At 35.1% G+C, this 21,432-nt stretch overlaps 1 protein-coding gene across 1 annotated transcript in view; it reads left to right on the top strand.

Annotated features, from left to right (window-relative positions):
- Positions 1 to 20,216, top strand: part of foxk1 (forkhead box K1) — a 71,623-nt gene extending 51,407 nt beyond the window's left edge. The window contains exons 3-9 of the mRNA XM_039774131.1: positions 3,843 to 3,999; positions 4,492 to 4,638; positions 11,724 to 11,917; positions 15,454 to 15,620; positions 16,401 to 16,655; positions 16,861 to 17,088; positions 17,901 to 20,216. Coding sequence (XP_039630065.1) covers positions 3,843 to 3,999; positions 4,492 to 4,638; positions 11,724 to 11,917; positions 15,454 to 15,620; positions 16,401 to 16,655; positions 16,861 to 17,088; positions 17,901 to 18,115 — 1,363 coding nt within the window. The 3' untranslated portion in view covers positions 18,116 to 20,216. The remainder of the gene's footprint in view (positions 1 to 3,842; positions 4,000 to 4,491; positions 4,639 to 11,723; positions 11,918 to 15,453; positions 15,621 to 16,400; positions 16,656 to 16,860; positions 17,089 to 17,900) is intronic.
- The last annotated feature ends 1,216 nt before the right edge of the window (positions 20,217 to 21,432 follow it).

Below are 21,432 nucleotides of genomic sequence, written 5' to 3'. Positions count from 1 at the left end.
AGCTTACTGTTTCATTTTGTGGTATGTTCATGTTTTCATTTTTCCACATCAGTCCATTCTTATACAGTATATTGATTTTTCCTGAAGGTATGGTCCACATGATTTGTTGGGCAAAGCAGTAGTGTTTCATTTTTCCTATTCCATTTCTTTCCCAAGTTTTTATTAAAGAAATAAAATTTAATGGAGGTTGCATGTGACCCACTTAAATGAATTGTGGATTCCTTTGTCATCTCATTGTTGTTGGCAACTTATTAAGAAATCAAGAGGCAATTAAAAACAGTGAATTTTTCTGTATAAAACTAAAAGAAACAGTCAAGGGTTTGTGAATCTTAACAAGTGAGTTGATGGTGATTCACACAATTGTTCCTTGAGCCATAGCTGCTTCAGCAATAAATAGATTCAAACTAACAAATTCTCTAAAGAGAAAAAAATTCTCTAGTCCATTATATAGTAGTCCAGTAATGTCGTAATTATGTATAGTGATTCTCTAGTGGTATTTTACAAAAAATAATCATTAACATTGGATAATGTAATTTTGTAAGCATTTAAATGTTTTCATCTGTATGGCTTTAAGTAGAAAGACATTTCCTGTTTTATTTTGCTTAAATATAATTGTATGTAACTGTATATACTGTAAAAGTGCCCTAAATCATTATGTGAAAATACTACACTGCTGTGCAGGTTTTGAAAGGTTTTGTGAAGCACACACATTAGTCTGTACCTTTTTAAGTGCCATTTAAATCTTTGTCTGTTATGCAAAGTATATTTCTGATGTATCATTTCTTGTTTCTAGAGGTCCTAGCAATTTCTTATAAGCATGTTTTTGTGTACGCCTTTTTCTGTGCTTTACCCTAAACAGTAAGACTATCTGAAATGTTCTCTCCTTACTCAACATATCCTTTGAGTCATAGTATTAAGGAAAACTGGCTTCCATCTGCACATCAGCTTGCTTTCTGTGAAATACATCTGCTTGTGTTTGTGATACGAGTATGTGTCTGAGTCTGTGTACATGTGCCTTATATGGAATGTTTTGCTCTTGCTGATTCCTGATTGGCTCACAGGAGACTGTTTTGGTTCACAGTATTCTGTAGCAGTCAGCTTCCTTTCCAAAGTGCTTCTCTGGTGCTGCTCCACCTTTTCTATTTTTTAACTGGTTTTATTTTCTTACTAGCTTCCTATTATTTTTCCACTACAGTGGCAACTGTAGTCTGAAATCACAAAGAAAGCAAAGTCAGTTGAGGACTCCCTCACCCCACAGAACTGAGCACAGGCATTTTAGTTTTGCAGTCCTGCTAAACAGGTTTTCTACAGTAAAAACAGTGCCAAATAAAATAAAAAAAAAAGTTATTTTCATTGTGCTGCAGCAGCATTTTTGCTTAGGTCTGCAAAACAGTGTACAATGTTAACATTTCTCTGAGAAGGGAAGTATGATACATAGCAATCCAAAACCGAATAGATTTTGAGTGACAAGCAATTAAGTGGGGAAAAGAACAAACTTTTCTTGGCATAGTAATGCATGGCTTGGTAAATTTAACTTTTTTTTTAAATTTAATAATACACAGACAGGAAATAATCATCACTTTTGAAGGTTCTTTAATCGTCTTTGCTGGTCTCTGGCATCAGCGTGCAAGTAGCCATTTTTCAGCAGTTGTAACTCTTACTTTCATACTTAGACTTTCGAATACAGCCAAGCTGTTTGCTTTGTATGGTTTGTATTTGTTTTTCTCAAAGGCCTGAACTTTCATCCCAGTAGTCACCTTTATCCCATTCCTAAAGTAGTTAATAGGTATATTGTTTCATTAACTTACACACCAACACTGGCTTGTAAAAAGAACCACAAATATGTTGATGTGCTGTTATTACTCTGAGTGGATTAATTTCTGTTTCAGTAGGAAGTTAAAGCAGAAGTTTTTTATTTAGATTATACCCTGGGATAAAAGATTTAAATGTTGCCATTGATGTTTACATTATGTTTTCCAAGTATTCTGGTCTAATTTACACGGTGGTCTTAATGCTGCAGTTTAACACACCAAATCTGAAACAGTTGGAGCCTGTTTCACTTTCATTGTACATTACTCTCTTAGTTGTGGCTTTTTTTAAAATTTTATTTTAGTACCTTGCATTTTAGGTCACAAATAGGCTGAAAAAGGTTTGTCCTGTCATACAACAGCAGTAATCTGGAAGCATTGCAGACTCTGATATGGTGTTTTTCAACAGGGAAAAGACTCTTTTGTCATCTGGTAAAGCTCACATTTCTTAAGTCAGATCATCCCACTTGTATTCCTACAGCTTAATAAAATAATAAACTTTAAATATTTGCTGTGGCTAGCTAGCTAGCTAACTGGGCAGATGACACATCCTGTTTTTACTTGATTTTTGCTGGCCAGTGAAACAATCACTCTGCAAGCACACATGCTCCACACTTGAGGTTCTCATGTTCAGTTCTGGGAGACCCCTGTGGCTGTAGGTTTCTATTGTAAGCAATTTCTTCTTTTAACCAAACTCCTTCTTTAATTAATCAAGCTGTTATTTTGCCATTTCTATTTAATTTCTCTATTTTGTATGTAAAATTACAAACAGCTTATGTTAAATTTGTACTAAATGAAGCAACTTAAATGTGTTAGATGGGTAATTCATTCTTTTTGCATTTTAATGTTTAGTTCTTTTTAATGGTCAAGTTGTTTATGCTATTATTCACTTTTACACACACATTTGGGTCACCTTTAAGTAGCTGCTGCCCTTTAGCTTCAATACTGTTTGCCATGGTGTTTGTTTCAATCATTACTGTTTGTCAGTATTCAGAAATAATTAATAAAAGACAACAGACTCCTTAAATATAAATATAAAAACTACAAAACAGTTTGAGTATTTAAAGAAAGCCAAAAATACACGCATTTCTTACTTTCTTATAAATGTAAATCTCCCAATTTTTCCCTTTCCTGAATGTAAAATAAGAGAAGGAAGAAAGTTGAGCTAATTAAACAATGAGATCAATTAAAGGTAACTTACTAATTGTGGAATTGGTTGGAGTAATAACCTGCAACTTAAGCGGCCCCAGAAGCGCTGCTCCTCAAGGTGCCCACAGCTTATAGTGTAACTGTCTCCCAAAATGATTAGATGCCTCACTCTGCTTATCTTTCAGTTTCAAAACAGTTTTTTTGTATAAAAGGTTATTCCCACCTCTCAAAAAATATTGTGTGATGTTACAAAAGTGTTACCTTATTTTGCAGTAATTATAGCAATATTTTGCAAAGATATTGCCGGCTGTAGTTAGTAACTTTGTAGACACGTGCTCCATTTGTCTGGTGATAGCTAGTAAACAGGTTAAACACATGCATAGCATGCAATAAAATGATAAAGAGTAGAACATACATTATAGGTATACGTTTAATCCTACATGTGCTGTGAGGTAAATTTAATCTGCCAAGTTTAAGGTCATAGGCAGCCATTGATTATTCCAACAGCACATGGTATAAGGCAAGAGGCAAATGTGATGGACGGTACTCCAGTCCTTCACAAAGCACAATCCTACAGTCCACAAATGCACGGGCAAAACATACAAAACCCATGGAGACCCTGGCACTGAGAGAAAGGAATAACCACTCTGCTTATGTTAAAACATATGTACTAAACTTACTAAATTTCTAACCTGATTTTAACTAAATGTATATTTAGAACTTTTGTTCAGTTCATGTCACTTGATTTATGGGATACCCCTCGCAAACCGTTTTACACGCTGCATATGGCGACTCGCCTCCTCGAGAAACATGCCTCTATGAACAGTCAAGGTGGCTTTTTCCAATCCTTTCCCTATGCTTTTATTATTTATTTATTATTTATAGTGTTCCTAATTCCTGTCCAGCCAGTCCACGAGGTGCTGGATCGTCTGGATATCGATTTGGGCGTAATATTACCACAGACCTGCAGCTGGCTGCAGAGTTTGCAGCAAAGGCAGCTTCAGAGCAACAAGGAGACACATCTGGAGGAGACAGTCCTAAGGTAAAAAAAAATAAAATAAACACTATTTATTTATTGATCAGAGTTAACTGTTGTTCTGTTAAACCAAAGAGCAGACAAACATTTATTTAAAAAAACATTCACGTTATAACCTTGATGTAAAATGTCAAGTGGCTTTTGTAAATATATGTTAAGAGTAATGAAAATGTTTATTTTAAAGTGTTTTATTTTAATATTTTTGTAATATTTTCAAGTATTCACTTAGGTGTTCATTATGTTTATTGTTCTTTTGCATGTTTGAAATAAGTGTATAATAATGATGTATCTAACCTAGTTTTTGGTTATTCCATGCATGTTCTTCTGTGTTGTTTAGGTGTACATGGATGAAAAACTTCTTTATTAATGTAAATTCACAACTCCCTCTGAGGATGTATTATTTAGATATAAAGAAGTTATGCATTGCACTACCTTTTTCTTTGGATAAGATTTATTTAACATAGAGATTACTAAAATATTTATCTTTTTGCCTCTCAGGATGAATCAAAGCCTCCATATTCATATGCACAACTTATTGTTCAAGCTATCTCTTCAGCTCAGGACAGACAGTTAACACTAAGTGGAATCTACACTCATATAACCAAGCATTACCCTTATTACAGGACTGCAGACAAAGGCTGGCAGGTGGGTATTAAAGATAGATGGATCCAATGGCTGGAATGGTATTTATTTTGTATTATTGGAGAAGTTTAGCATTACATTTTTATGCTGCTACTCAATCAGTCTTGAGTTGTTATAGCTCAATTCATTAGTAGCATTATACATGTTTTTACCAAGACAATTATAAAACATAGTAAATTAATAATTGCTGTGATAATTATTGAATCAGATAAATACATACCATATAGTAAGATCATTTTAAAACTATATTGTAAATGTGGTAGCTTAAGACACCCCAGAAAGTTGTTCATTATTGTCTTGCACACTCTACCTTAGTAATTTTTCTTATTGTAAAGACAGGATTATGCGTTTGCTTAACTACATGGTATGGTAGATTAAAGAGTAGCAGGAGTACTGAATTTCTTTCAACATGATTATAAATCTTAGCCTTATACAGTACAATGTTTGCCTGGAATCTGCATGAGTTTTCTTCAGATACTCTGGTTTTCTACTGCAATCCTGAACTGCCATTTCCCTCTAATCCAGCATAGGTGCCTGTGGGTTTGCCCAGCATCATCCCATCTAAGGTTGTTTCCTGAATTATTCTTTTCTTCAAATATGGTTACAACAGCAGTCTAAATACAGTACTTGGTCTTTGTGTGTATCCAGTCCACAGTATATTTCTGCTTTTTGCAAAGTGACAAGCAGTAGGATGTGAGATTGCAGGCATTCCTTATGGCGACTGGAGATTGTCCAGCTCACTAAGTGTGTTCACATGCACAAACAAACCGGGACACGGTGAGCAACCCAGTTATGGCAGAAACCTGGTTTGTTAAAAACCTCTGTTAATATGCATACATCCCCTTTTGGAGTTCTCCTTTGGCATATTTCTCTGAATTCATTAAGCTGTGCAAAAAAGATAAATATCCTCAGTGGCCACCTTGAATCCAAAAGCAAGCAATGGAGCCTGTGTCTCCTGAGCAAAGTGGGTAACATTACTTTTAAAAGTTACTTTGTCACATTGCTCATTACTTACAAAAAAATGTAACTAAATATAATAATTTACAAACTGTGTTACTTCTGTGTTACTCTTTCTTCTTTTGCATGAAAAACTGCACATTTGACTGGCCAGCATTTGTAATTAAATCCTAAGTCCATATATGAATCTTCATGAAACTGACCAGAAGTATAGCCAGACATGGTAATGTGTTTTATAAATGCATGTAGTCATTCATGTGCTTTGAAGTAAATCATATTCAAACACTTTTTACATCCATAACCTGAGCCCCTGCAGATTCACGGTATGAACACTGGCCAGTGCTTTACCTGATCGTACAATTTCAGCATATCTGTAGCAAATAGCTGGATGAAAACTAAACTGACACTTTATTACTGGATTCCACGCAGCACACTGTTCTGTTTGGCTGTGCAATTGAGCCCAGCTAATGAGCGGCATACAGGTATGTTTGCTTCTTGGCTTACACTCTTTGGTCTTGGAGTAATAATAACAAAGGTACCTGTATTTTTACTTCAATAAAATAAGTATTTTGCTTGGTTACTCATTATTTAAAAAAGTAATCTGTCTATCCAATGCATGTTAATGCATTCTACTACTGTTCCAGAGATTGTACTGCACAGTTTAGCACTGAAGGTTCAGCTCATCAACATACATTTAAAAATTTCTGAAATACTGAGATGCTTTTATTTCAACCAGGACATACAACTTCAAGTCAGATAAAGTTGGGACGGTATGGAAAATGCAAATTTAAAAAATGCAGTGATTCTTAAATTTACTTTAACATTTATTTCATTGTAAACAGTATGAACCAAAGATATTTTATGGTTTGTCTGATCAACTTCATTTGATTTGTTAATATAAATCCATTCCTGCATTTCAGGCCTGCAACACCTTCCAAAAAAGTTGGGATGCTAAAACATTCACCACTTTGTAATGTCTCCATTCCTTTTCACAACACTTAAAGACGTTTTGGCACAGAGGATGCCCAGTCATGAAGCATTGCAGGTGTTATTTTGTCCCATTCTTCCTGCAAACACTTATGATGTGCAAAAGTACTGAGTTTTAATTGTCATTTTTTTGTTTCAAAATTCTCCACACATTCTCTACTGAGGATAGTTCAGGACTGCAGGCAGCCCAGTCCTGTACCCGTACCCTCTTCTTCCACAGCCGTGCCTTTGTAATGTGTACAGAATGTTGTTTTGTATTGTCTTGTTAAAAAAAATGCACGGATGCCCCTGGAAAAAAATGTTGTTTTGACGACAGCATATGTCGCTTTTAAATATTGATGTACTTTTGTGCATTAATGCTGCCATTAAAGAAGTGTAAATTACCTGCCTCATACCATGTCAAACCCTGGATTTTGCTAATAACAGTCTGGATATTTCTTTGGAATATTATTTGTCTGACCACATTACATGCTTCCACTTTGTGATGGTCCATCCCAGATGCCTCTGAGCCCAGAGAAGTTGATAATGCTTCTGGACATGGTTAACAAAAGGCTTCTTTGCACAGTATTAAGTTTTTTAAATGGCATTTGTGAATCTAATACCGTATTGTGGTGGACAAAGATTTACCAAAGTAATCCCTTTCCCATGTGGCTGTTGGGTGACAGTTCTTCATGCAGTACCATATGAGGGATCAGATCATGGTGTTCAGCTTAGGCTTGCACCCTTGCTCTTGACACACGGAACTTCCTCCAGAATTGTTGTTGAGTCATTTAATGATATGCATCGTAGAGGAAGAAATATGTAAATCCTTTCTAACTTTCTTTGAGGAACTTTGTTTTTAAACATTTCAATCATTTTTTCACACATTTGTTCACAAGCTGGAGATTCTTAACCCATCTTTGCTCCTCAAAGACTTTCACGGTGTTCAGCCTTTCATGAATACTGCTTTTGTAGCAAATCATGATTACAATCACTTGTTGACATCAGCTGTTTGAAATCAAATCATTATTTAATTATTTACCTCATTACTGCCCCTATTTTGTGCCCGTCCCAATTTTTTTGGAATGTGTTGCAGGCTTGAAGTGCAGGAATGGATGTTGTCAAATAAACCGACAAATGGCACAGAAAAGGTTTGGGTCAGCCACCTGTATACCTGAAATCAGGCTGCAAAGTAGGCAATTAAATGCAAGTTGTTTACATATTCGAGTCCAAAACATAACTGACTGGATGAAACAAAATGGCAGTTTTATGGTTAGGCATAAGCAGTGAGGTGAGCAGAGACAGAACCGGAAGTGATGTCTTCAGACCCAGGGACTGGATGTGTCGTCATTGGGACCAGGCAGGATATCCCATAATTGGTTTACATAGGAAGAGCAAAAAGGTTGGCACACTCCGCCATCCCTTGGCCTGGTGTACTGGTGTGGAATTACCCTCTTTTGAGCCCTTTAGCTACCCCCCATGCATACGTGGGTGACAATGTATATTAACAAATTAAATGAAGTTGACCAGACAGAACGTGAAATTTTCTTGGGTTCATACTGTTAGCAATGAAATAAAATCAAAGTAAATTTAAGAATTACTGTGCTTTTTTTTTTTTAAATCTGCATTTTTCATACCATCCCAACTTTTTCTGATTTGGGGTTGTAGAATAATGAGATCTCCTGTGCATTTGTGTGTGAGTCTAACAGATTCACAGGTTAGCAGAGAGTGCAATAGACATGCACAGACTAAATCCTTAGGTATAGCCTGGTTACATGTGGAAAAATCGGCCGATGTTAACCCGATTTCTAAGAGACTGATATCCTGGTTAATAAGGGCTTACAAGGCAATTTACAAACCAGGTTTCTGTGAAAAGCCAAGTTATTAAAGTTCATGTAAACACACTAATTGCCACCTTTGTGCAAATGGATAAGTTCTTCTTTCCTGCTGGGAAATTTAAATAGGTTGCACACAACCTTTTGCCTGCATATGCATGTATCCAGACACATATATTTCAGTGACAGAAGTGTTATCCTTGCATTACTGATATGATGTCATTCTCTCCCCCATACTTTCATAACAGTATTGCATAAACATAAAATGGAAAGAGAGCATAGCCGCAATCATGTATAAAAATAATGTGACAAAGTCACAAATTAGATAGAACAGACAAAGGAAGGAAAAAAGTTACATTTTTTGACTATGAAATCTTGAGAGCAAGCAGTCTTCTCTCAACAACAATCCCCTAGTTTACCATAATTAAGAAATCTGTACAATTTACTATTATGGTGCCAGAAATATTTTACTGCCTAGAATGACTTTTCACTATTCTGAGCTTGGAAAATGCAGGTTTTCGTGTCATCCTGAGGAAACTTGTGCTTCTGTGTGAATTCACCCATGAAGTTCAAAAAAGTCTACTGTAGGACTGTAAGTCCAATTAGAAGAGGGCGGCAAATTTATCTTATGCTGATGAGTAGTTTTCAGTAGTAGAAAAATCAAACCATTTACATCTGACCATTACAGTTACCAGTACTTCAGTTTTCAGTTTTTACTTCATAAATCTGAATAACTGAAATTAGCATTGTAATCACTGACTCTTAAGATTAACACAGTATTATTGTTATAATTATAACCTTGTGGGCTAACTTTATACAGTAAGCAGATTTGCTTTGTAAACACCTTTATGATTATACTGACTGTGCTACATGAAGACCACTAATTGTTTTAACTATGCTTTAATGTACTTTTTAATGGGCTACTAATTGCACTGTAGTTTTAAATTTGATTCTCTGTACCAATTCTCATTTAAAGGACTACAATTTAATCTTTCATATTATCTTGCCTGCACAAATTATTTAAATAAAAATATATGCTGTGGCTGATTAATAAGGAGAACCCAGTGTAGGCCACAAAAACATCCCATTCCATTATACCTCTTCTATAAGCTTAAAGTACAAGGAGGTAACAGAATGGTTCCCCGGACTTTAATGGACGGGTCTTTTCATGAATATGAATGTGAGTCCTCTGTTTGCATTTCTTAGATCTCTGCAGTAGTGGCATTCTTGGTCTCCAATCATTAACACTATGCTTTCAAGAACTGGTCTCAGTGGTTTTCAGGGGCAGCTTATTTTTGATAATGTCTTTGACTCTGCTGTGGCTGAATACTTCATCTGGTGCATATGGCATCCTTTACAATGCTATGTTTAAAGTCATTGTGTGTGTGCACAACTCACAGCAAGAACAGTGTGACCTACCCATTTTTCATAGCATTTTCTGCAGGTTCTGTCATCTAAACCATTGAGACTGTAACTGCAAAGTAGACATGTATTCATTCATTCACGTACTGTACATTTGATTACCAATTAGAAATTTCAGTACCTATATGTATGTTTCGATTTGAAGTGTTTGACACTAAAAAAAATGTGTCACTTTCTTAATACAGTCTTTATTAAAGTTGCCTGTATTTGTCAGGTTTTCGTGGGGTTGATAAACAAAATATATATGTTGAACAGTTTGATTTACAATAATGATATAAGGCTAAGTTGTCATCCAAAAGCGTAATTATTCTGTGATGCTTGGCATTTCTTCCCATTTTTATGGATATTTCTTTCATGTAACTTTTGCTTAAAATGATTTATTTCATCCAAAGGCCAAATTATAATTAAGAGAAAGTCCAACTTTGGTCACGCTAACTTTGTCAAATGCTGCTATAAATGATTTTTTAAATTTATTTTATAATAGTTTTGTTTTTGTCACAATTCTGAAAAACAAATGGGGAAGAGGGGTGTCTGAACACACTGAGCTATTCAAATTTGCTGCAAAAGAAACCCAAGAGAAATTATTTATTTGTGGCATGTCAAAAAATTCAGTGAGCACGTAGGCCACATTGACTTCAGTCTTTAAATCCTGAACATTTTGCATAAATGCTAATTCTTTTTTTGTGGATCCCAGCTGTACTTCTGAGATCAGTATTATTTTAATAAATTAGGCGCTGCTTGCAATTGCATGTTTTTATAAATTGATCGACTGAAGCTGTAAATTTTGTAATGATTAGTAATTCTTGTTTTAGTGAAGCACTGTTTGTCAGGAACATATTGTTAACATATGTGCTCAGAAGCAACAGTCTGTGAGTTATGAGCACTTGTCAGTTGCATATGCAATGTTATGTATACAGTAGTCCTTTTTAGTGAAGAGTTTTTTTCTCTGGATTATTTCTGGATATAAAGTGTGAATATGGCCATGTTAGAAAGGAAGCTGAAAAATTCTTTAAGGCCACAAAGCAGTGTCTGAAGTAATTTGTAGCTGAGTGATTTTTAACTTTTAAGTGAATTTAGAATAATTTTACACTAATAATATTTAAAATATATATACCTGACATTTATTTTCTGCATAAATGATGCTGATAGTTAACTAATTACCTGGACAGGGCAGGTGCACCGGTTAAATGACCATAAACAGTATGTAACTTATTTGTCTCAAATGCTGTTTATCAAAAGGATATAATAAAAATATGGTACACAAGTATCCATTTTGGAATTATAAAAACAAAAGATCTTAAACCTGTACTGTTGTTTAAAATGTTTCCATAATTATGAATTAATCATTGTAAGAGAGAGAACATTATGGAAGTATATTAGAGGTTTTTATTTCCTTCCAAACTCTACCTGACCCTATTGAACTTGTGCAATTGGTAAGTTTAAAGAGTTTTCAACATGCAGCTAAAAAGATAAACAGAATTCACCTTCATTTGAAGCGGAGTACTTCACAGATTTATGTAGCCAAATGGAAAGTGAAAGTGAATATGGAAATATTATACAAAATTTGAGCTTTGGTTAGTGGCTACATTTCACAGGATAATATCAGATTTTATTTGTTTTTATTTATGGGTGTTCTTTCTGTCACTCATACAGCTCATTACAATCTTTATTAGAAGTTACGGTGGTTGAAAGGAGGCTTAGATTTTGTAATGCAGCAAAAATAAACATTCTGTTGCTGGATATTTTCACAAACCTCTTTAATTTGCTTCTTGATGCCAAAATATTAAACAGTTACTCATTTACTTTGTGGTTTTTGAAGAGAAGTGCAAAAACCTGGTTATAACCATATAAATGATTGTGATTTCATTAACTGTAAATGTGTGTTCCTATTTTTTCTTTGGCATACAGAATTCTATCCGGCACAATCTGTCGTTGAACCGTTACTTTATCAAAGTGCCCAGATCTCAAGAAGAGCCAGGAAAAGGTTCCTTCTGGAGAATTGACCCTGCATCAGAGTCAAAACTGGTTGAACAAGCGTTCCGAAAAAGACGGCAGAGGGGAGTTTCATGTTTCCGAACACCTTTTGGACCGTTATCATCAAGGTAAGGTATAGGATTGATGCAACAAGTACACCATTTTTCACATTTTTATTAAATGTGAATACTGTATAGCATTGTGGTTTTGTTTGCTTAAGAGTTTTTTACATCAGCAGTATATTTTTGTGTTGAATTATGTTTCTTCCAAGTGTAAACTTGAGTGTGATTTTAACAATTTCTGTTTTAGAAAATGGGATCATCAACAAATTACAGAAGAGTTTGGTTGTTATTAATTCTGCCTTTACCCTAAGTTAGCAATAGAAAGTAAAAGTTTGGAATAGAGTGCATCAGAACTTAGGACTAAAATATAGGCTTGCAGTATAACAAAACATGGTTGTTTTGTATTTTTTTTTTGGTTTGTTTAAAGATGTGTGTCTTTAAGAAGCTCCTAAATATCAGTAGACTGGAAGCAGCTTGGATGATCATGAGAAGTTCACTCCACAACTTGTGTAATAATAAATAAAAATTAACTCATCCTTATGCAAGACGTACAATAAACATCCAGCAGAAAGTGAACCAGAGGGCAGATGTTTGAGGGACGTATGGAGAAACAAGAGACTTAAGGTCACGCACGACAGGACCCTAAGACCAACAGGAAGCCAGATTAGAGAGCAAAGCATGAGGATGAAGTAGTGAAGAGCAGGACAGAATATGGAGCACTTGGAATATGGTAAAGGCTCTAATAAATGTATGTATCTAATGTGTTATGAGATAGTGGCAGCTTCATCTTTCAGGGTGTTTATTTTTAAAGTTATTTATAAGATAACACTGGAAATTAAATTTCAGAATATACTGTATATTTTTCATTTGGCAGCAGTTTCTGTGGGTAGGCAGTTGTGAGGCTTGTGGTTGTTCACTTTTTACTCTTTTATTTTGTATTTTAAACATAAGCACAGATAATGATATTGGGACTGATGGGCCTTCTCTAATTATTATTCCATCTTCAAAGTAAGGTACTGTAGTTCCAGATAAGAAAGACAGAAGTTCCAAGGCAAAGAAGACAGTTGGCGTGTGGCGATTGCTGACGTGTTGCATGTTAATTAGCACATGCACGTAAGAATTTCACTGTACTGTCTACATGTACAGTAACAGTTTTGATCCTTTAAACTAATAAACCTATGCTTACAAGTGTAAAATGATATGGTTCACATTATACATTTCATAGGAGCAATAGTTTTCAGGGAACACACAAATAATAATAAAAAAATTTAAATGATATGTTCCCCCTGATCTTTTACTTGAATTTTGTGTTTTGCAAATGGAGTGATGCATGGATGAGTATTTACCTATCCTCAAACATAATATTTATATAAAACTGGTAAATATGGCTTTTCTAATTAATTACTGATAATTTGTTGATACATTTTTATTGTATGTATGTCAGAAACACTGTTCACTCAGTATTACATATGCCTGTGCCATCAGATTTAGTCGGTTACATTTTGATAATGAAGCGCTGAATATAGGGGGCCAGTTATTCTGCACTTGGGGGACACCATGTGGCAGCTGGCTGTATTTTCACACTTTGTTTATGTTGGAAGACTTTCGCCTTCAATTTAATGGCTTTAACTGTTCACATACTTGAACAAAGGCAAATGACTTTTTAAAAGTTGTTTATTGTCATCATAATGTTTAGTACCTAAACACTTTATATATCATTCTCTTCCTTTTTTTTTTCTTTTTTTTTTTTTGTCCAAAAATCAATTTACACAACTTGGTTGATAAAATTATAGGGTTGTCCTTCTATTTGATACAAGTCAGCTCCTTTCAGTTTTTTTAATCTCTTTTCTGAACAATTCATCATTTGTTCCTGTGTTCTGTAGCTGAACTAGTTAATTAAAAAATAAATGTGATAATTAATAAAGGTTGCAAGTAATTTAAATTCACTTTATTGTAGTCGTTCAGTCTTGGAAGACCACAATTTGTTTTCATCATAGTTACTGCTATAAAGTAAAGCCTTCCTAGAGTGTTTCGAGAAGATTATTCTTCTCATATTTAAAACACATTAGAAGTCAAACTGGTGCCCTGTCCAGGTGTTGTTCCTGCCTTGCACGCAAAGGTTGTTGGAGTAGGTTGCAACTGCCCAACAACTCTTCCCTGTATTGATAGATTAAGAAAATGAATGAATGAAAAAAGTAAAACCTTTTATACAATATCTATCACCTTGACTGCCATAGTGAAAATAGCTGTTATCTTACTATTCTAATTAAATGCATTTGTTACTGAGCAAAACTCACATAAAAGTATAATTTCTTTAAAAAAAATACATATATAAATGTATATATACATATATAATCTCTAACACAAGCGGGGCCAGCACATCAGCAAAAGGAAACCTCAGAAGAAAGACAAAGTCACTTAGCCACTAACAAAATGGTATCCCTTCTACTTTTCCTTCCGCCATTAATGCACAAGCGATGCAAGCACATTGGCCAAACTAATCCTCCTGGGAGAGTGACGCCCAGAGTAGTTCCTTTCAATTACCTGACATCTCTGCATTTCATTTTTTTTCCCTGACGATTTCAATAGTTTCTGTTACCCTGGGCTTTTTACAGCATGGGATTACACAGCTAGTGTGTGTGTGTATATGTATGTATATATTATGATTTCTTATTCTTTTGCATGTTTGTCACACAAAATGCTTCTGATCATCAAACACATTTAACCATTAGTCAAATATAACACAAGTAAACACAAAATGCCGTTTTTTTAAATGGTGGTTTTTATTATTTAGGGAGAAAAAAAATCCTAACGTACATACATACACTGTATATAGTTATTTCATAGTTATATCATAGTTGCACCAGCTGCACGATAACTCAGCTGTTTCTAAGAAGTTAGATCTTGCACAATTTGTTGCAATCGAATGTCGTACTTTCCATTTGAACTTTGTAGTTGTCAGATACTAATCGTTTGGAGATATTCAGATGGTAGTGGTTCTATACATGTAAATTATTTTTGCGAAAAATAAATGTTATCCAAAATATGGCTAATAAGAAAAACCTGAAAGTGAAATATTCTGTTTTGTGATTTTTTTTATTCTTATTTCAGATGCCCATTATCCTCTACTGACGTCATACCTCATAGGTGGCATTTGTCTATAGATTACCTACTACAGGTTAATTCATGTTTAACAGTCATTGTGTTGAAGAAATTTACAAAACTATAAATGTTCATTCATCCACTTCTGAAGTTCTATCGTCTGTCAGCTTTGTAGCTTAGCAAGTCACTAGCTAAGCTTTTTGTAAAGGGATTTGACACCATCTTTATAGAAATAGGAAGTAAGTAAAGGCAGATTCTGCAAACCTGAAGTAGGATTTAGATATGGTGCTTCAGTTTGTTTTGCTGACAGGCCCCAGGGATTTCTTAATGATGATGGGTTTTAAAGTTATCGTCACATCAGAAAAAGTTTCCATCTTTACCACAGTTTCTCAAATGAATAGGTTAATTTCCTGTACAAAGACCTCCCTCAGCCCAGGCTTGTTTATCTCAGATATGGTAAGTTGAAGATGTTTAAGCATGTTACTATCTCACTATTTTAGGAGTGCGCCTGCATCTCCCACGCATCCTGGCTTGCTGTCACCTCATTCTAGTGGTTTACAGACGCCGGAGTCTATGTCTCGAGAAGGATCGCCAATCCCTCATGATCATGACTTTGGATCTAAGCTTGCATCTGTACCGGAATATCGATACTCACAGAGTGCACCAGGTCAGTGCCTTAGATGAAATTCTACAATCATTGTAGTTGTGTGTAGTACATTACAAATCCATCAAACTGAACTCTCCAAGAGATTTGGGTAATAGCTCAACTAAAATGCATGTTGCATTGACTGTTTTGTTTAATTCAATTTAAATGACATTGTGGCAGGTCAGCTGTGGTCATTTTGATTAATGTAAACACATTTTAAAATGTAGACTATGTGAACGTGACCAGGTATCTCCCAAAAAAGTATTTGTATATATCTGCTTTATGTAACCTATTGGCATGATAAACTCAGCCTGTACTTTATTTACCATAAGTAGAGCAGTATGAATTGGGCTGTTAAGTAAAATTGTACTGTTGGATAAATTTATACATAAATTTAGAAATACAGTGAGGATTGGCACAGCCAAAACAGTTAACCTCTATGTTATTTAAATTCAAATAATTTTGTAAAGTATACACTTTATCATGAACCATTGATTTTGGGTTACATGATGTGACATTTGACAAGTTAGAATAATCTGCGCTGTTTGCGGCTTGAAAGCTGTTTTTATTGGAGAATGATATTTTGCATAGAATCTTTGTTTTATTATCATTACATTTTGATGTGTTTCAGGCTTTAATTCTTTATTTAAAAAAGCATAGTGCTGGTTTATTTGCTGTAACCCAGTTTAACATTGCAGATACTCTGTCTGCTACTGCTTCATTTAATTCTGGGGAAATAATACTGTTGCTGTTAAATTTCTGCTTGATGCCTTTTTAATTCCTTTGCAATTTATTTTTTAGGATCTCCAGTTAGTAGCCAACCAGTTATAATGGCAGTCCCACCACCGCCCACTGTTGTAGCTAAACCGTTGGCTTATGTTCCTGCATCCCTAGTAACCTCTCAGCAGCCTTCAGGTCATGCTATTCATGTTGTTCAGCAAGCGCCAACAGTAACTATGGTGCGGGTGGTCACATCCTCTGCCAACTCATCGAATGGCTATATCCTAGCCAATACAAATCCTTCTGGAAGTGTACAAGGAGGAGGAGAGAATGTTGGTAAGATTAAAATTTGAGTTAGACTTTCAGAATGAAGTATCTGCTTTAAGTTTGCTTTTGTTAAATAAGCATGTCTTTTTCACAAGTTTTCTATAACTTAAATCAGGAAATTTCATGATCTCTTGTTATCTTGTATGTTATAAAATTTCAATTTGTTTAAAAGTGTGTATCATTTGACTCTGTAATCTCTTTCATTAAATGTCAGGCAAGACTGAGGAGAAGCCCGTAGTTACTTATACAACTATTCCAACTGCCAGTCGAGTGATCCAGGCAGTCAGCAGCCACATGCATCCAAGCACCGGAGGGCAGACATTCACCATTGTCCAACAGGCAGCACCTGTTAATTTAGGCCAGCATCAGCTTCCTGTCAGAGCAGTCACTCAGAATGGCAAGCATGCACTACCAGTGACCAGTGTTAGTGGAAATACGTATGGTAAGAAATAGCATTTTTACTTGCTGAATGAAGATACTGTAAATTTAATTCCTAGGTAGGCAAAAAAAATGGTGATAAATAATACACGTTTGTTAAAGAAAATTGCTTTGATTGTTATAAAGGTATATGGATATATTTATGTGTATATAAAGCACAATGCACTACCAAGTCCCGCTGTACAGCTGCACAGATATTTTGTGCCATGGTCTAGCTGTGCCTGTATTCACCACCACCTGTCATGCTTTGCATAGCAAAAATCACTTCTTCCTTGAAACAATACTCCACTCCAAAGTTTTGGAGAAAAAAAACTAATTTTGAATAAGTCCATCAATGTTGAAAAATTTGATTTATCACTGTCTCTTGAAAAATCTGCCACAGTGGCTTTGAGAAAATAAGTCACCCAAGTCACCTGTGCAATTGTAGAATAAATGCCAGAAATATGCACTCGGATCAACTTGGCACAGTGCCACTCAGTGAACTCAGTAACCAGACTGCAGGCTTGCAATACCTAGCAGCATATTCTGTAACTACAATATATACTAACTCCCGTGCTGCTGACCCACTTCAAGAATTATTGTGTCCGCCCTCATATGGTGAGTTTTTTAAGCATTTATTATTTGATGACTTTATTATAATACATCAGGGTGTTTGTTTTCAGTGCACAGTTTTTTGTAAAAGGACATCTGACAGAATAAAAGCTTGCTTCACTGATCGAATTTAAGCCAGTGTAACACAAACATTGGTGGAAGTAAGTAAGTTGTCTTAATGTGCTCTTTCTTAATTGTCTTAATGTTCTCTTTCTTAATTTTCAGCTCTCAGCAATCCATTGCAAATCTTAGCTGCACAAGCAAGCACCTCACCGCCTGTCGTGGTAAGCAAGGTACCCAATGTGGAGGGAGAGCAGCCGGCTCCTTCCACTGGTGAGCCAGAGGCTAAACGCCCTAAACTAGAAGATGGAAATGGTGCATCAGTTCCTCAACCTGTAATTATGTCTTTGACATCACAACCACAGGATGCTAGTGATTAAATGACACACAAATACAGACAAGCAGCTCATCACTGACAAAGATGCGTATGTTTGTTCTACAGTACCAGAAGCCCAAAGTGCCAAAAAAGGGACAGGAGTCTCTTATTATGAACTTAAAATATTAGAGAAATGAATCAAAAAAGCAATTCATTTATAGACAAGTGATTGTATTTTTGGGCCGGGGCCGGGGAGTTACTAAATGTGATGTAACAGGGTATTTTTTTATATATAAAATATTTATACATCAAGTCAAAACGTAGGATTTGCCACCATTTTGTTATCCTTGAATAATTATTTTTTTATAATGTTGCTGCCTTCTGAGATGTGTTATGTCATTTCTCCAAAGTCCTCAACATTGCAGCATTAATGTAGAAATAGATCTTTTGAAATTGTAACTTATACTGGTAAGTTGTATTGGGTCTGGGAGGGACCAAATATATGCAGCTGTCTCATTTGTACAGAAATGTGTTCACGGGGGAGGACACAAGCAGAAGGCGTTGTGTTGACTTCAGATACAAGTCAAGTGTTCTAAAAAGAATTGTCTTTGTCTTGTTTAAATTGTACTTCTTAGTCAGATGATATTTTCATGACTAGCAGGAAAAGGGATGTTGGGGTATGTAACTTTCTAGCTTCAGTGCAAAGTAACCATAAAATCTGACTTTTTCCTCCCCTGTGATAGCATTTATTGTTTATATTTAAGTGTGTGAATTTCTTATGCAACGAGATAAATGCATACACACAAACACGTTTAAAAGAAAAACATCATTTGAATTTATGAATTGATATTCCATTATTGGAATAGCATACAGAATTATGTTTTAAAACTTTATAATACTGTACCATTTTAACAGCAACATGAATGCTGTTTGAAAATGGTCAGTTATGTATCACGCATTAGCATGCTTCAGAAAGTGGAGCATTTCCTACCTCTGATGGCTCCACTTGAGGTCGGCAGTTGGTCCTGCTATGTAGAGCAGAGGAAAACTAAGTTGGTGTACAGAATGGAAACTAACAAGAGACGTCCAAACTCAGTGTGTAGGAATACTACACATCATTCTCCCCTTCTGATGATGGAGAAAAGTCAAAAGTGTAGATCCCGGAATGTTTGTGACAGATAAAAGGGAGACAACACACCAATGCCGCAGTTTAATAAGGAGATTAGGCAGAATAGGCTGGAGCTGAAGCTGAAACCTATACAATATGATTTTTTTTTGGGTTTGTCTCTCAGCAACAGTAAGGAAAAAAATTTTCTTTTTAATTTTGTATCAAGGTACAGAGTTAGCAGAATATTATTTAATTATGGATTAACCTGCTTGTACCGTAAAGGTGCAGATTTGGGGCAAGTTCAAATAAATATGCATGAATTTTCAAAAAAAGGAATGTCATGCAGCAGCTTGTAAAATATAAACGAGTGGTCCCTTGGAATGTTCTGAACAGCACTTGAGCTAGACTTTGAATTTGAAATATTTCCAAGTACACAGCACCTTTCTCCTGTACCATGTATGAAGACAAGGAAATACCTAGTAAGAAGGAACTGTGGAGAGAGGGAGATGGGATGAAGTAAGCCACCGTGGTAGCAAAGTTAAGTGCCTTGCCTCACCCTGTTGCTTTGATTTTACAGGGCTGGCAAGCATATTTTGTTTGTACATTTTAAAAATTGTGCTTGGGGTGAACCCTTTAGGAGCACAGTTTGAAATGTTTGAATTAACTGGGAGGAGTGTATGTGAAATAAACACCATTCACCATAAGCTTGTGCATTTACATGTCAAAATGGTCAATGCCTCACGTATTCTATTCCATAATTTTCAAAGGTGTAACAAAAAGTTATCAAAGGTTAAATACTAGCTTTTATTTAAATTTTTGTGACACATATTTAATAATAAGCTGTTCAAACTGTTTGTCATAGTGTGCCAAGAAGCCTCCAAAATGTATTGGGCACGTAGCTTTTTTTTTTTTTTGCAGGTTTCATCTGTCCAGGTGCCTTAAATACATTCAGAATTGTTGCATTATATCACTCATGAATTTTTGTCTGTAAAAAGAAAAGTAAAATGGTTTCTAGTGTTAAAAATATTTTAAAATATAGAAGTAACATTTTAACATCGCTACAGAGTTGTGTCTGTTCTTATTTATAAGAAAACTTTGAAGTTCTCAGTTTTCCCCTTTTAGGATCAACTTGTTACTTGAACTGACGGATGTGCCATCAAGTGCCTCATTTCACATCTGTTTTTGTACAAGGAGAATATTTTGTTAACCAGTGAACTTGTGGGCATACAAAAATCTGCAAAGGTTATGTTTGCAGCCAGCAATACCAAGTAATGTTAGTTAAGGTCACTGATCTGAGGTGGGACGTGGCTCCATCTTATGTGCTGGTTATATCAAAAGTCATTGCCATGTTTCTCTTCTGTTTTATTTTTATTTGTATTCTTACTGTTGAGTGTGTAAAAGAGCCTGACTTCTTTGTATTTGCATTTCACCATATACTGGATTTGCTGAGCAGCACAATGGAAAGTTCACCTACATTTAATTTTAGATTTTGTTTCTTCCCCTGTAATCTTCTGAATGCGTCTGCTTCCTCTGTACTTAGAATAATTTAAAAATGGAGGGCTGGGCAGTATTTCGTAAAAAGCAAAATCGACACATACATGTTCAATGCTGAGTGATTTTGATAATCTTTTTACTGGTCTAATCTGCAGATTGGTTCTCTGCAGTGGAAAAAGCCTTGTGACATTTGGATGAATGATGTGATTTTATGTGGAAAGTTGAAATAATATAACTTTATAATTTACAGCATACAAGTATCTAAAACTGTTTTTAATTTTTTTTTTCTTTTCTCAAATCTCCTCAAAATTCTAAGGATTCTTTGATCAGGTTTTCGTAGGGCCGACAAAGATCAATGATTTATGTTACTACAACTGGACAATTCTAGTTTGCTTTACCCTTTTAATTTCTTTTTTGCACTCAGTCCTGCATAGCCAGCTATGGAGAAACAGTATGTTTTTTATGTTATAGTTTTAACCTTGATATTTTTATAATTAAACTGCAGATCACAGATGTGCCTGTTCATTTTTAGTAACAAAATGAAATTGTGTAGGCTTATTGCTCTGTGAGCATAAACAAACTAAAATAAATGAAATCCCCTTAAAATACATATTTTTTACCAATAAAACATGCAATCAGAATATTTATTGAAAATATATACGACATAAAGTAAAATCAAATGCCTGTCATAATTACAATCCGGAATTCTAATATGTTCAGAAAATGTTTATCAAGAAGATGCTAACATGTAAGAGGTTTACATGTAAAATTGACGCATT

This window comes from Polypterus senegalus, chromosome 13 (genome assembly GCF_016835505.1).
Source record: "Polypterus senegalus isolate Bchr_013 chromosome 13, ASM1683550v1, whole genome shotgun sequence".
NCBI classification, from domain to species: Eukaryota; Metazoa; Chordata; class Cladistia; order Polypteriformes; family Polypteridae; genus Polypterus; species Polypterus senegalus.
This window is presented reverse-complemented; position numbering and strand designations above follow the sequence as displayed.